Source organism: Strix uralensis, chromosome 24, assembly GCF_047716275.1.
Source record: "Strix uralensis isolate ZFMK-TIS-50842 chromosome 24, bStrUra1, whole genome shotgun sequence".
In the NCBI taxonomy this organism is placed as follows: domain Eukaryota; kingdom Metazoa; phylum Chordata; class Aves; order Strigiformes; family Strigidae; genus Strix; species Strix uralensis.
Window position 1 is genome coordinate 8,493,302 of NC_133995.1, and position 16,050 is coordinate 8,509,351.

Here is a 16,050-nt window from a genome sequence, read left to right on the forward strand (position 1 = left end):
AGTTCCTGCCATTGCTGACCTCTCCTCAGCAGCCGATACACACTTTTTTTCCTTTCCAATCTGCAAGAAGCCTTAAAATAATAGCATTACTGTACTTCCCTAAGTCTGGATTTCTCTACCCCAAAGCAGCTCGGGAAGACTCAGTAACCAAGTGCCACAAGCAGCGCCTTGAACCAGTGCTCAACCTCCACGTGTTGGAGACCGATAAAGGGAGATGGCCCAAAAGATAACTGCTAGCTCTGCTTAGAGAAAAGCTGGAGACTTTGGGGTCCCAAGATAACCCAAATCCCCCCACGAGCTGGGGCCCTGCACCCCACAGCCAGGCTGCGAGACAGACAGGAACCGGGGCTCGGCTGCGCTGCAACGTTTCCTGTTTTAAAGAGCGAGAAAAAGAGTGAGAGCAACAAAATGAGGTGGTTGGCACGAAGATGGCAGTTGGAGCGTGTTCGTGCCTGATAACCCCTGGCTCACCCTGCTCCTCTGTGGCAGTTGAGGGGTAGGACGGGACCCCCCGGGCCAGGTAAGTGCCCGCAGCACCGGGGCCAGCGAGGGATGGAGGGGAGCAGAGGCTGCCGTGCTAGCAGCAGCACTGTGCACCTTTTTTCCTCTTTTTTCACCCCGCTTTCAGCCTACATGATTGACACTGGGAGGCTGTAACATGAGCCAACAAGAAGCACTTTCTGTTTGGGTGGTGGTGGTTTTTTTTTTGTTTCCCTTGAAGCAAGAAGCATAACAGCTTGGAAAGCAAAGATAAAGGACATGTTTGTTAATTACAGAGGATTATTTGGGGTAACAGAAGGAGGAAATAGAGTATTAGCTTGTCAAGAAGGTCTCAACAGTTTGCTCAGCTCAGGGTGAGTAATGGACTGTATTTTGCTAAGTTTTACCTTGCTTTAAAGTGCATTTTTGGTTAACTGAGGCTGTTACAAGAGCTGCTCTGGAGATGCACGGTGACAGGCTGGGCAGCCCAGAGGCAGCGCAGGTGGGAGAGGGGCTGAGCTATTCCTGATGAGAAGAGTTACATGAGTGGGGACCACGCAGGACATCTGAGGTCCAGATTGAATGTGCAATTGGGCCCTTTCTAAAATTAAGAAAAAGTAGTTGAAAAATGCTTTTATAGTGTCCTGAAGAGTTGGGAGCAGTTTGGCTGTAGGTACATGCTTTGTCCCAAGCTATGGAGATCATGCCCAGCTTCAAGGGAGCACATGGCAGGGTGTTGGCATATCCCCAACTCGCATTTCTCTGCATGAAGCTGTTGGCCAGACTTCGCTGGGTCAAGGAAAGCACGCGTGCACCAAGAGGCAAGGCCCTGCGTGAGCACAGGGGGGTTGTTATGGTACAGAGGCAAAAGCTGCATGGGAATAACCTGCTCAGCCTTTTAGACCCCCAGACTCCTCCAGCTGTAAGCGTATCATGATAAGAAACACGTCAACAGTGAAATACTGTTGGGATCCTTCAGTAAATTTAAGATAAAATTAGAAATGCTTCAGAAGCCATTCAGAGAATGTTCAAATAAAAATTAATAAAAGCACATAAGTGCCATACTTGGGGGGTCTCGAAGCCCACATCTCACATGGGTCAGCACTGGGAGCAGTGTCCTGGCTGTGGGTTTGCTGGCACCTTCCCTGCCCAGAGCAAGAGCTGACTGCCCCAAAAGTGCCACTCTCCCTCCAAAGGAAGCCCCTACAGTGAAAACACAGCACTAGTAATGAGCTTTGAGTACACCACAGCTAGTACAAAGACAGCAAAAAGAATTATGGAGCAGATTTTAATGCAGACTGAAAAGCACGGAAGTATTATAGATGTAAATGGGGTTTACTTGTTCCCATTTTTTATCCCATTAGATTCAACAACTTCCTAATTGCTTGGGACAGAATGAGACCAATGAAGTTTTGGTGGTTTGACACTGAAGAACATTTAACCTGAATTTTCAGAGACTAAAAGTCCTTCCCCCCACCCCCCACCCCCCTTCCTACATTAACATGATTTACTAAATATGAGAAAAGGCCCACACCAGACACAGCAGCCCCCCTGCTGAACCCCCAGGGCCGGGAACCCTCCGAGCAACATCCAGGAGATGTGCATGGGGAGGACAACAAACCTCTTCACTGCCAATGGGGCGAGGGGACAGGAGAAGGTGACACAGCTTTCGCTCGAGGGGAGGAAGGAAGAGGAGCAGTCATGGGTAGTTATTGCTCAGCTTTCTTCAAGTGATGCAGAGGCAAAGGCCCAAATACACTCGATACAAACAAAGTCCAGTATAAAACCAATGCACCGGTGGCTTGCAACTGTGCCGGAGTCAGCAGGAGGGAGGAGGTTTCATATCTGTGCCCTGTGTGCGGATGCAGACAGTGCAATAGTGCTGAAATGGAGGAGCTCCTCCTCTGGCCAAGCCACTGCCTTGTTTGGGCCACAAAGTCCCCAGAAATGGAGACAGAATTTGTACCTGAGGCAAAGTGATACCATTGAGAGCCCCCAGTTCTTGAGCACAGCTTAACAATTAATTATTCCCAAAGTGTAACCATCAGTTACTACACTTGTATTTGCAATGAAGGAACCAAGTCCCAGCTTGGCTAACACAGACCCAGGGCTGCAGCCAGCGAGGCTGCGGGAGAAGTGAAGCTGAACAAGTGAAGTGTTACACAGCACCCGAATCAAGAGCTGGGGAGGGAGGGAGCAACCAGGAAGTAAGAAAAAGCAGCACTCTGTAGCTGTGATCTTCAGAGAGTGGCTGCGCTCAGACCTGGAGGGACTTTGCCAGATACTCCACTGGGAAATAAAAAAAAAACCAACACAACCAAAAAAAAAAGAGCCCAACCCCTGGTTTCCACTGCTCCAGATCTCTCTGTGCACACAGAACAGGCAGCCACGACTAAGAAATAGAATGCCACTGCTTGAAGAGTAGGTCACACCACACCATCACTGTATTTGGACCTATCAAAAAAATGCAAAAGAAATGCACACTTTATAAGTTTACTGCAGAAATAGCAGCTACCACTCTTTGTTGCCATTGTTTTCTTTAGGTTGGCTAAAGAGCTGTAGCAGCATGCACAAAAGAATCAATTTGAGTAACAGAGGGATTTTATTTTATCAGGAAAGGAATTCTCCCAGAGGAAGCAGTGGAAGCATCATTACTTGGTAATGAGGCCAAGTTCATGAGTTTGCATTAATTGTTTGAAAGTCTGTTCCTGGCGTCCCCCAGGTCAGCACCCACCTGACAGAGGAGCACGAACAGCGCGGTGTGTTTTACACAGCCAACACACACGAGTTCATGGACAGATTTCTCCAGGAACTCCACTTGCATCCATTGTGTGAGGACTCCAGAATCAGCATCTGAAACCTCACATTCATTTAATCTCAGAAATAATGAGTTTTCACTCAAATCATGTCTATTCCCTCAGTTTCATCAGGACAGAGGACGCCAGAGCAGCCGGGGTGGTCGCAGCCAGGCAGAGCTGTGCCCAACATGATCAGCCAGCCCGAGAGGGCACGGCCGCGGCCCAGGCGCGCCAGTGAGAGCTACGATGAGAAGTGCGAGCGGCGGCATGAGACGCGGGAGAACCTGCGGCGGCGAAACAACGTGACGACCTGCCGCCACCTCGGGAAGGGAGCAGAGGAGCCGTCACAGAGTCCCCGTCAAAGGGAGTTCCTGAGAAGGAGAAACCTGGCAAGCAATGCTGGAAGGACAGCGCCAGGACAGGAGCCCAAAGCACGCATCCCCCCGGATCGCTCCTCATGGGTGTATCCGAGGCCGGCCGTCCTGCTCCAGGTAACGCCTGTCCCTAAAGTGCGGCTCAGTGCTCTGCCCGCTCCAGCTAGTGCCCACAGAAGCACCCACGGCCTGTCCACCCATCGCAACAACATCAGGATCCAAGCCAAAGTACAGCCAAAAAGTGGGAATGCACAGACAAAAACGTGCATTTCCTTACGAACTGCAGAGCTGGGCACGGGTAAACGCTGTCACCTCCCTCCCGGCATACTCCTCTGGATTTTCCAAACCCTGAACCGGACAGAGATTTTCTGCCATTCCTCCAAGTACAGCCCCCAACCCTAGCTGCCAGATTACAGTTTTGCACTTGCACAAGTTATTTTTAACCCTTGAAAACTGTGCTCTGAACAGCCGGCTTCCCTCCATCCCCTGCGCTGTTAGCAGGAAGGGTGTGGGAACTGGGAGGCTCCCTGGTACTCATCACCCACCCTGTGCTGCACAGCCAGCGGTAACCCAGGGGCTCGCTGCCTTGAATACCCTCTACGGAGAGATGTAATGCAAAACACCCCAACCCCAGAGCCAAACAGACTTCCTTCTAAACTTCCTTATAAACTAAATACCCCATGCAAAATTAACAATTCCCCTGGTACGTTGTGAGTTCATCTCAGGGGCTTCACAGACCCACGTGAGCGGAGGCAGCCGGACGCGAGAAGACTTCCACCGGCACGCCCTCAAGCTCCCTGTGCAGCACAAGAGCGTGCAGAGTGATTACCTGCTCCTGCTGCCATTTGTTCACCAGGTGTAATCGCCTGCTAGAGAACAGGAATCTAGAACAAGCATTTACATGCACAGGGCCCATGCAGTGCCTTCCCCTGTTTGCTTCTGCAGCAGTAACAAGGGGGGAAATGGGGTGAGCACTCCGCTCCCCCAGCTCCAGGGGGAAGCCGATGCAGAACAGGTACCTCTGCTCCAAAGCAGCCAAATGGCAGCAGAGACCTAGGCCAGGACCCAGCTCCCTGCCACCAGAAGTCCTCCATCTTTTCCAAAAAGATCTCAAGACACTTTGGGGGGGTTCCTTGTCCTGTTCTAGTGTGTGTGTGTGCCATGTTTCCCCTCACCCCTGCCCCCAGAAGCCAGGTTTTCTCCCACTTCCCCACAGAGCTCTGGAGCTGCTGCAGCCAAAGCAGCAGATCCTTGTGGATGTGCCATGGGCTCTTGGCATCTCCCTGATGCCCTTCACCCAGTCACCACAGGTACTATGCCTGACCCAGCCACAGCCCCTTCCCCTCCACTCCTCGCAGCCCATCTTGGCAAGATGCTGACTCAAGCTGCCCTCTCGTTCCAGCGCCCGTGGAGTTGCCCCACATTTTCCCCTGCACACTCCTGCCTCAGCATCCCCCTTGACATTTCGGCAGAAGCTGTCCCCAGCCAAGGCGCCTCAGTGAACACCCAAGGTAGGTGAGGGATGCTCGGGTTTCCCAGCACAACAGCAGCCGTGGCGTTTCCCTCCCACCTCTAAGCCTCCATCAAGTCGTCTGGGACACGAGCTGACAGCTCCCCTCTAACTCAAGCTTCCCCACCAGCAGTCCCACACCTGCGTGAAGTTTTACCATCCCAGGCTGAGTTTCCCCTGCAGACTGCAGGTGTTAAGGATATTTTCCCTGTGGAGGGATAAACCAGCCCAGTCCACAGCTTAACCACCAGATGCTCTGCCCTACAGCTTCCCTGCAAGTGCCCCAGATTATCCAGGGGTCTGGGGGTTAACTTCAGGCTGCAGGATTACTTAGCTTCAGCCTCTCTGCCCACCTGAGCAGGACTCTTCTTTGCCTCTTGTCCCTGCTGTGTCATGTCACTGGACACTGTTTGAACAACTGCTCTCTGCCCTAGAACGATGCCATCTCTGACACCCAAATAGAATTTCACAGCCCCTCGGATGGGGGGAATCATTCACATCCTTTCACTTTGCTTTCACAGGAACCCAGACCCTCACAAATCCAAGCGCAGGAGCGAAAGACTCAAGCCAGCAGACAGAGTAAGCAGGTCCTCCCCTCCCTCCCTGGGCTGTGAATTCTGATACCCGCCAGGCAGCAGCCTCCGATGCCCAAACATGTTTCACCTCAGCACAAGCTTCCGCTGTGCAAATACCCACAACTCTGCTTGGGCTGGGGGGAGCAGCCGGTGTCCAGAGCCACAGACAGCTGCAGACGCCCACATTGCACTCACCTCAGTAACACACTTTCTTTTTTATTTTAGTTGTGGAATAGCAGTTTTAAACAAGGTAAGCAAAATACAGATAATAACTAGCCTTGAACTCCTGCAAATGAAAACAGTTCCTAAAATTTCCGACCAGGACACTGACCAGTGCTAAATTTCTGTAATTTCAAAAATGATGACACTGCTGCTATAGAAGGGATATCTGTCCCATGGATGTCACCTGGTCTCATTCAGTAACTGCCCTGATTTGATACACTACATGGCAAAGATGCCATAACTCCAATGCTGCAGAAAATGTTTTCACTTCCCTGGGAAGAAGAAAAAAAAAAAAAAAAAAAAAAAATCAACCAAACCCCAGCAGACTCTCCTCCTCCACCCAGATATAGGCTGTTAACTTCAGTTTTATTTCAAAATATTTGGATTTTTGTAGCCAGTTCATAAAATGTTTATAAACTGAAACAATCCTATTTTTAAACATTTGCCCTTTCCCTTTCAGGAAATGGTGCAGCTGTCCAACTACCTGAAGGTAGGTACCAAATATTGTTAAGTGCCCACTGGGAAAGCAGGTCTTTGGCAAGTACAACAATACTTTCTAAATTATTACTATTATTATTATTAAATGAAGAGGTGTTACATGCCCAATTTTAATGTGGCCAAGAAAGCCTACGGATAAGCCACTGAACCCAAAGACCTGTCTGAATCCCCGAGTGGCTGAAGCCCTGAGCTGGAGGGGGGAGCCAGGCTGTCCCCACCAGTTCTGGAGGTCCCCGCTGACCAGCTCTCCCCTTCCCTGCAGGAGGCCCTGCACCGCGAGCTGCTGCTCAAGCAGAAGATGGTGATTTTGCAGGAGCTTTTCTCCACACTGCTGCAAGCGTCAGAAAAATCCTGGCAGGTACCAGAGAGCTGCAGGTGGCGATTCCTGGGGGGGGTGGGCAGGGGGAGGCTTTGCCTCAGCAGGACAGGGCTTGTGTGCAGAACAAAAGCACCCCTCGGGTCTCCCCTTCTTTCTCAGAGTTAGGCTCTGCTCTGCCTGGCTTCGGTGTGGTACAGGCGTGGAGACGTTATGGTTTAAGGTGCAGGGCTGTCTCCCAGCAGACAGGACATCGCATGGAACCATTCATCTGCAAGTTGCTGCTTGCCCTGCCTCCTTCCTCGCTGTCACTTGTCTTTTTAGGGAGTGTTGAACACAAACGCAGAAGTTCGGGGGTCACTTTGCTTGAAGTTTTTCCCTTTTGTGCCTCAAATATTGTTACAAAATGTACTTTGCTTCCAAATCAACAGGAAGTGTAAAACCCTTTTCTTCTGTAAGGTTTCAGGGTTTTTCTAAGCTTGCCTTTCCCCTTTTTCTTACATAAAAAGCAAACAGAAGTGTGTAAGTGGGGAAAAAAATTGGAATAAGCCTGAACAACCTTCTTCCACCAAGTTTTTTTCTTAGTCAAAACAAGTTTCAAATATTTTGAAGAAATTTTTCCTTTTTGGCCAAAATAAAAATTTTAGACGCACCAAACTGGTGCGCCCAAGTGCTGGCAAACACCACATTGGATAGGGGAAAAGACAGACTGTGTCTTAATCTGGGAACAGCTAAAAACCCCTGCCCAGCACATGCAGCCTTCCTGCCGAGCTCCCAGGCAGCCAGTCTGCTCCGTGCTCAGACCCATGGGGACACCCTCCTCACACACCACTGCCCCCCTTCCTTTCAGGGACGTATCCTGGGCCCCAGACACAGAGCAGGGGACCCAGTACCACAATGCTTAGCTGAGGGGCTCTGCTGAATCGTGGCCCTGCATCAAAATATTTCCCCACAGCTCAAACAAAATCCTCTGGGCAGCACTTGAACCAGGGTCCATGCTTTTTGCTATCAAAAGATAAAATAAGGTGATGCATTTTATGCAACATGTTTTATATAGGATTATTAAATTGAATACTAATTTACAGTTTATTGTGCCATTAAAAAAGTGGTTTGAAAGTTCTGTTGGGACAGAAAAGCAAGTGATTGGGTGAGTTGGTATAAAAAACCAAACTTGTGTTAGATGTTCTGCGGTTAGAAACTTCCGCCTTCGCTTGCTTCTTCAAATAATATGAGCAGGAAAAAACACCCTGGCACACTCTGCAGGAAGTAGCCACGAAACCTCAGATTAGAAACAGGTGGGTGCACTTTGCTTCTTGCTCTCTCTGCTACAGAAGAAAGACTTTGCTGCTGCTTCTTGCATTGAGCCTTTCATCAGACTAAAAATTAATTTGCCACTGGCACTGGAGCCAATGGGGCAAACGAGGCAGATGCTGCCTGCACAGAGGGACCCGTGCAGAGGGAGACAGGCTGGGGGCAAGGGGCTTCTCCGGGATGTATGGACAGGTCCTACACCTTAATGCTGTGCTGTGGAAACTGATGGTTGTTTGCCCATTTCCAGGCCCAGGTGAGATGCCAAATGCTTGTTGCAGCAGCTTTTTAATCCTTTCTAATAATTCAGGTTTCAAAGAAATGCTATTGCATACAAGGAACAATATGGCAGTAACTCTTGGAACGGCCACAGAGTCATTTTTGAGGTGCCGTGCGTGGGAGCTTCTGGCTTGATGGAGCAAGTGAATCTCTGCAGGAGGATGGGGGTGTCACTAAACTAAAGGGATAAAGCATTTGGTTCCTTCCCCCTCCCACGATTTTACTTCCAGATTAGAGAGACCTTCCTACCATAGGTCTATACCTTAAATCCCCCATCTGTTGTAAGACTTGCTTAGTCAATTCAAAAATGCTGCCAGATGAAGGAAGCTAAATAAGTTTGTTATGATTATTAAGAGTAATTATTTTAAAGCTGTTCTCTTAAAAAAAATTGCTACTTTAATATATTTTCTTCCCTTCCTGACCTCTGAAGTTGAGCCTGACTTTTGGAAGTACCTTGCAGCTCTGCAGAGTTTAAGCTTTGTCACTTCTAGTGCATTACTACTATTATATGGACTTATTTTTCTAGTGCAAGCATTGTTGGGCAAACTGGAGGTATTCCAGAAACAGCATTTATTATTGCTTTAAAGCAGCTATTTAAAATGACTAAGGGGAGTATCAGAGAATTCACCGATCACAAGACAACCAAAACCAGTTTAAAATACCTATATGGTGCTTAGATGACAGCAGTAAAGAAATGCAGAAGGGTTTGCAAGGCTTTGAAGCTGCCCATTCTGGTAAGCTCAGACTCTCTGAAGAAGGGGGCTACAGAGGATTGAAATCAGGTATTTGCAAGAACAGGCATGTTTTGAACATGTTGGCCCTAATCCTTTCCTCCACCCAGTTCTCAGCAGGTGCCTTCGGGCTCTCCAAGGCACAGTGCAAGGATCCCCAGGGGCTGCTCAAACCCTGTCGTTGGGGTCACTGCACAAGAGGAAAAACCACTATCAGATGATGGTGGCTATCAGGATTTTTGCTGTTTTGTTTAGTTGCGGGTGAGGTTTCCGTTTGTTTGTTTTAAGGCAGCCCCTTTCACGTAGATAATCTTCAACACAAGGGCTTGACCAAGATTTGCTCACCTAATGTTTCTGGTCAGAAGCAGAATTTCTTATGCCCTCCCACGTATGTGCACACATTCACCCCTCACTGCTATGCTGTTCTGGTAACAGCCCTAACAGACAGCTTATTCCATTTAGGGAAATCCTTATACTTTATGTTCTTCTGCCAATTTATAAGCTGCGTCTCCACGAAAGGAGTTTGCCAGCACATTTCTGCTCTGAAGCGTAGGAAGGACCCCGTGCTCCGTTGCCTTGTACTTTGCACATTTACATCTGTGCACAACAGCACAACAACAACTACCACCACCCTCCAACATGAACCTTTGCAGAGAGCAGAATAAACCACAGAGGAAAACCAGGCATAATACTTCATATATAAGAATGCTTTTCAGAATTCCACCTACTCTAAGATAGACCCTTTAGTTCTTCGTACCAACAATTGAACTGGAAAGATTTAGTCTTTGGGACAGTAAACTTACTTCTGTGCAAATTTAAACAGTGCTAAAGACACCAGAGAATCTGGTTTTGCTTGGGTCTAACAGCTATTGCTGTAACATCAAGGAGTTGCTTTTCAGAGGCTTGACTTCAAACAGCAGCAAGCAGAGAGGATACCAGCATTCTCAGTATCGGTGGTGGAAGAACAGCCTACGTGAACTCTTTGCTAGAAATTTTATCTGAATTTGCATGCAGTCTGGTTTCACAAAACCTAAGAAGCCTGACTAACACTGAGAGGAGATTATAATAAGGAAAATGAATCATCACTGTTGCCCTCTATCCCCCTGCACAACTGCTAGATGTTGCAACGCAGCCCCAACCTATTTCCTAAGGGAACCAGCAAGACAAGACCTTAGCACCAGCCAGAGCTGGAGGCAAGGAGTGCTGCAGGGAGGAACATCAGCCAGGCTTCTGCCAGACCCATCCAGGCTAACCTGAAATCCTCTCGCTCTTAACTTCTCATCTTGCTGCAAGTACCTGCACTCAGTAACCAGCACAACTGCCTTGGGACAGTTTTTCAATGCACAGAAGTTTTCCTTCCCCCATATCCCATTTATTCTGAGATAGTGAAGGCTTACTTGAACTCTAAGCATTGAAAAGGCTTTGACCAAGTTTAGCCACAATATTATAAACAAAGAAAAGAGAGAAAGTGAATCAAAACAGAAGATAACAAAACATTGGAGGCATACTGTATAGTTCATGATTCCACACATCAGTTCAATTGTTTTTCCCCCCAGGGTCAGCTGAACGAAGACAAACTGAAGTGTAAACTAAGGGCGCTTGAAAACCAGCTGCAGGCCTGCACCCAGGTAATGTCTGATTCACTGAGAAACAAACATGGGTGAAAAAAGGCATGAAAACAAAATACTGAACCATGTAATTGGGCTGGGTCTCAGCTTCTAGAGCAATCTGATTAGATATGGATCTGAAAATGATTTTTCCTCTTTGCTGAAGCAATGTTTCACAGCAAATTACCAGTAGCATTTACAGACTCTGGATTTGCTAATATTCCAGTTTAGCAAGATTAGGAACATGCCAGGTAAGACCCTTCAAGCACTTTAATTCTTCCTTTAAAGAGTTACTCAAAGGAGTGTGTGAAGAAGATCCTAATAGAAATGGAGGACCAGAAGCAGACCTACGAGCAGAAGGCAAAAGAGGCTCTTCAGAAGATGCTGGAGGACAAACTCCAAACAGAGCAGCAGCTGCAAAACTCTCAGGTAAGCAACATGTTTTACACCTGGCTTTGCTTTAATCCAGTCCTACTATGACAAAGAGCCTCCACATTTCAGGGAAAGGCAATGACTAGCTTACCATTAGTAAAAAAAAAAATAAATCATTTTTTAGCTACTGAGCAAAGTCCAAAGCAGCTTAGTGGCAATCTGTGCTCATTTTGTGAGCCACACATCAGGTTATTACAAACAGGACAGAGTTGGGGAAATACACTGCTGTTAGGGTGTTTTAAATGTAATCCCTTCTCATTCCCTGCTCTGCACACATGGAGAACCAAGGGCATGAGGTCTCTAGGGAAGCTTTTTCTGGAGTGGCTTTTTTATATGAAAATGGATTTTTCCCCAAGAGGTATCCCGTGGGTCAAACCAAATTGCTAACTGGTATTTTCAGAATAAATAAATTGTATCCCCAAGATTACCAGCTGTCTAAATCCTCCCGCAGCAGGGCAGCCGGGGTTCCACAGCCAGCCCTCTGTCCATAGATGGCACCAGCCCCACGCAGGTTGTTGTAACGCTGGTGCGGGAGGCGGCAGTGCTGCCCCAGTCCAGCTCATGCCAGTGCCTGCAGATGCTGTTTTGGGCAGCCCGGTCTAGCCCCACTGGGCCGTGGGTCCCAGCCCACCCATGGGTCCTTGCTTTCCTCCCCAGAGAAGCCTGGCAGCGACGAGAGAGGACCTTGCCTTCTGGAAAGAGCACTACACCACGCTCAAAGCCGAATTGACCAAGATGACCACGGCACACACCAAGCTGGAGAACAGCCTCCACGCCATGCAAAGCGAACTGCAGGTACATCTGCTCCCGATTTCTAAGCAGGGAAGTCCCCAGGCTGAGATCACTACATTAAAAAAAAGCCCCTTTGATGAAGCACGGTGGCCACACGCACAACCCAGTTGCCGGCTCGCGGCTGCCCTTCGTTTCTGGAAAGCCGGCGATGCCGCGTGCTCGTGGCGTGGTGCCGGTGCCAGGCTGATGGCGGGACCCTTCTCACCCCCAGCAAGCGGACGCCCAGAACGAGCAGCTCCAGCGGGCCCTGCACAGCCTGCAGAGCGAGCACACCGCGCTGCGTCAGCGAGCCAGCGCCTTGCGGGAGGACAACGACCTGAAGGCTGAGCACATTGATGCCATCAAAGGTATCGTGGGCAGGGGAACGGTGGGGGGGTCTGTCCTCCACCTGAACGGAGGATATATGGGAAATACTCTTAAAATCCTGGTCCTTAAAGCCAAGTACACACACGCAAAAGGCTCGCTCGCTCTATGCTGTGCACAGCTTTGCCAAGAAAGCTTCTGGTTTCCAAAGGGCTCCTAAAGTCGTTTCCAACTAGATTAAAGTAATTCAGAGAAGTCAAGTGACACTTATAGAAGAAAGGATGGAAGACCTGAAAAAAAAAAGATCAGATGAGTCCTCAGCTTTGATGAAGACCTCTGTGTCCTTCTCAGACCCATCGAACAGCAACGCAAGCCCGCTCAAGTGGCCAGGCAGTGCCCGTTACTAACAGATATTACCAGCCTATAAATACATCCTAATAGTGTCTTAAAGTATCAGTTCTGATACAGGCAAGGAAACTCACACAGCTATTTTAAAACACAATTAAGCAAAAGTAAACAGGTAGCAGTTCTGTTTTTGTAACAGGTCTCACACAAACAACTTTAAAATAAACTATAAATTAATAGAATGTAAGGCACACTAGAAAAGTCTGCCAAAACTGAAAGGGCAATTAGCAGCTAAAAATCACATCCCTTCAAAGAAGTTCACTGTAGCCAACAATATCCACTCCACTTTACACATATGAAGAAAGGGAAAGTTGCCATCCTTGCATAAAGATACACAGAGATCTACATCCAACTTCATTTCCTTCTATCATTATTTCAGATAAACTGCAAAAAGAACAAAATCAGAAGGCAACACTGGAGGCAACAATCAGCCATTTGCACAGTAAGTAACGCAAAGACGTGCAACGTAAGAGACCTGCATTGCACCGTGGACGATGACAGTGGCTTTTTATGTTCACAGACCTGATACAGAACCAGACCAAGGAACAGAAGACTCAGGAGGCGACAGTGCCAAGGAAAGGTCAGCAAACTTTAACTCCCACCTAGCACTCCTCTCACTGGACACAGGAATGTTAGACCTGACTCTAGAAGTCTACATTGGTTTAGAATAAAGGATTGTTTTAAAGCTGCACAAAGCAAGTTACTATATTTTGCTAGTTAACATTAAAACCTAAGTGTATTAATGATTGCAAGCACTTTAAAAAATAAATGGCTTTCATTACAAATTCTACTCCGGTGGCTACACCATTTTTTTTCCAAACAAAATACATTCCAGTTTATAATGGCAATTACAGCTGTACTTGAAAAAAAGTAATAAAAGGCATTTTAACTGTCCCTCCCCTCCATTTCTGGCAAGTACTTAGACATGTTCCTCTAAAGATTATTACCATGTAGCTACAGCAGAGGCAGGCCTGTGGTAACAGCTCCTGTGTCCTCTGCTGTGCGTGTAGCACACAAATATTATCTTAAACTATGCTGAGTAAACAAGATCTAAAGCAAACTGAAAGCCTGGACATGTTTCTCATCAGAAGCCTGTTTTCTAGACCAGGTTTCCACCATGCAGACCCCACCTCTCACTCCTGCTAAGGAAAAACAAAACGCTCTGTTAGAGCGCCCTGAGGAGGAGGAGGAGGGAGAACAAAGTCTGAAGGATGAGATGCAGAAAAGGACATCCCAGCTTACAGCAAAGGAGAACGAGGTGAGGAAGTCACTGAATCATGGCTGGGACTCAATTCCCTGCTGGGGAGCAAGCTGCTGGTGTTAAGTGCTCCAGCAGCAGCAAACGCACCACACAAAAGCTCCTGGAAGTAACTTAAGCTTGGTATCTCCTGTAAGGATTATCTCTGCTGAATTTTTATCCTGACAGCAGCCCCACCTAAGACCCTGATGCAGCATTTATGTGCAAGGGCAAGGCACCAGCAGCCCAGCACCCAGGCCTGTATCAGCAGAGCCCTGTCCATATAAACCCATTTCTGCTCTCAGGAGAGCCTCAGCACTCACACATGGAAAAGCCAAAACCACGCTTTAATAGCACAAGGAAGGAGAGGAGAAAGAGAAAAGGCCTACAAATAACAGGAAGGAGCTGCTAACAAAAGCAATGCCCTTACAACTGGGCTTCAAAAAAACATCCAAAGCTTTCCAGCCTCTTACATGAATTTCCTATCAATGCCCTCTACCAACCAACAGCCTCACAGTTCTTACAGCAATACTCAGCAAGGATTTATAAAAAAGGATTTAGAACTTACCGTAGCAGAGCTTCAAACCCCACAGAAGAAGAGTCCATCCTACTAACTCACACTGATGAGTACACCACCACCACCAGGCATCACCCAGCATCACCTGGGAAGGGTTTTATAAAGCACAATCACAGCAAAAGGGAACAGCTGAGGAGGGGGCCAGCTGCCCCCACAGTGGCTCTTGCAGCCTCCTGGCACAGGAGCTCCTTCCACAGCTGCTGCTCACCAGGAAGGCAGCAGGGCCTCATGCTGTGTGGTCGTTCAGGAGAAAAGGGCCTCCCTGCGTTTTGGGGTTGTGCAGCACAATCAAGGTACTTGTCCTGTGTGTCCCATGTTCAGGGGGTTTAAAGGACTCTGCTCCTGCAGTCAGTGAAGTGCAGCCTGAATTTCAGAATGAGAGGAAAATCTTGCTACGAGTTTGCACTTCCAAGTCTTCCTGATCTGTGCACACCTGTGGTCATAAAAAATAACTTGCTTTTTTCTTCCATGTGATGTGAAAGATGGCAGCAGGTCACGGGATGGTACAGCTCGGGCATCACCTCTATCGCCACGTTCCCAGTAACACTGAGATGTGCTCTGTCCCCTGTAGGTACATATGGATGTAGAGGTAGCAGAAGCGAAAATCCCCAGTCACCACAGTGCCCGCGCAAGGGCGAAGCGCTGCCGCCGCTGCGGGCGCCCTGCCGCTCTCGGTGCGTACAAAAGTGAGGGGATCCCTCCGGCTAACGGCCCCTTGCTGTGCTTGCAGTGCAGGGAGCTGCGCTCGGAGCTGGAGGCCCTGAGCGAGGAGTACCGCTCCTGCCTGACCAGGCTGCGCCAGTGCCGGGACGAGCTCAACCGCTTCCAGAGCAAGCAGGCACAGGTGGGAGGCGTTCCTCACCCCGACTCGCAGTGCTTTCAGACCCAGGCTGCACATTGCCCTGGGAAAAATTCCCCCATCTATTTGTGCAGTGCAGAAAGATGAATTATGTTTGCTAGGGATGAGATAAGAAGATTCTTCTCCCCACCAATTTCTTAGTAACACTTGCTTCTTGCAGAGACGGCATGGCCACTGGATCCCTCTCCTGGTGGCAGTGACAGCAATGGCCATAGCCACCTTCCTCGCAAGTTACAGACCATGAAGGACCTTCCCGATGACTGACTTCACCGCAGGAACTGACTTCTGCTTCACCAACAGCAACGCACGCTCGCCGCACTGCACCGTCTGCTGTTTTGTACTTGCCTTTTGGTTCGTATCCTGAGCTGGTCTCACTCCAAACTCCTGCAGCTCCAATAAATGCTGGGAGATCACTCCTTCCCCTCGGCTGCTTTGGTTATTCTGTGTCAGTTGAAGGTTGTGCTGCCCACCCCCTGCTGCACTGAGGGACAAAGCCACTCCAACCACTGCTGCCTGGGTGGGAGGGACAGAGCAGCAGGATGGGGCATCCTGTGCCCTTGGGATCCAGCTCCCTGGTTTTCATGCCCGGCAGCTGAGAGGACTACAAAATCCTCTTCCTTTATTTTTTGCCTCAGTAAATGGGAGGTATTCGATCCTGACCATCTCTACCGATACCTGACAAAACCAGCACAGGGTTTAGCACAGTCCCCTCATACTCCCTCCATGCACTGGCTGTCCTGAGCAACT

The 16,050-nt window shown here is 48.6% G+C and overlaps 1 protein-coding gene across 6 annotated transcripts; it reads left to right on the plus strand.

The window, feature by feature from the left end:
* The first annotated feature begins 230 nt into the window (after window positions 1-230).
* Window positions 231-15,723, plus strand: TRAF3IP3 (TRAF3 interacting protein 3). 6 transcript variants are annotated; one of them, XM_074894022.1, is made up of 16 exons: window positions 231-520; window positions 3,402-3,769; window positions 5,055-5,163; window positions 5,684-5,741; window positions 5,963-5,987; window positions 6,420-6,449; window positions 6,720-6,815; window positions 10,648-10,719; window positions 10,987-11,127; window positions 11,788-11,925; window positions 12,134-12,269; window positions 13,010-13,072; window positions 13,151-13,210; window positions 13,734-13,888; window positions 15,016-15,288; window positions 15,464-15,723. In XM_074894022.1, exons 2-16 carry the CDS (start codon window positions 3,467-3,469, stop codon window positions 15,545-15,547), a joined length of 1,743 nt encoding a protein of 580 aa, XP_074750123.1. In that variant the 5' UTR covers window positions 231-520; window positions 3,402-3,466; the 3' UTR covers window positions 15,548-15,723. The 6 variants fall into 6 exon arrangements, with proteins under 6 accessions (XP_074750123.1, XP_074750126.1, XP_074750128.1 ...); XM_074894025.1 differs by having other exon boundaries at window positions 233-520; window positions 15,016-15,118; XM_074894026.1 differs by having other exon boundaries at window positions 236-520; window positions 15,175-15,288.
* Window positions 15,724-16,050: the final 327 nt, after the last annotated feature.

Coding starts and splice junctions, on each gene's coding strand:
- TRAF3IP3 (XM_074894022.1), top strand. CDS start 3,467: ATGATCAGCCAGCCCGAGAGGGCACGGCCGCGGCCCAGGCGCGCCAGT. Junction 6,816..10,647: donor CGTCAGAAAAATCCTGGCAG/GTACCAGAGAGC, acceptor TTTTCCCCCCAG/GGTCAGCTGAACGAAGACAA. Junction 15,289..15,463: donor TCCAGAGCAAGCAGGCACAG/GTGGGAGGCGTT, acceptor TGCTTCTTGCAG/AGACGGCATGGCCACTGGAT.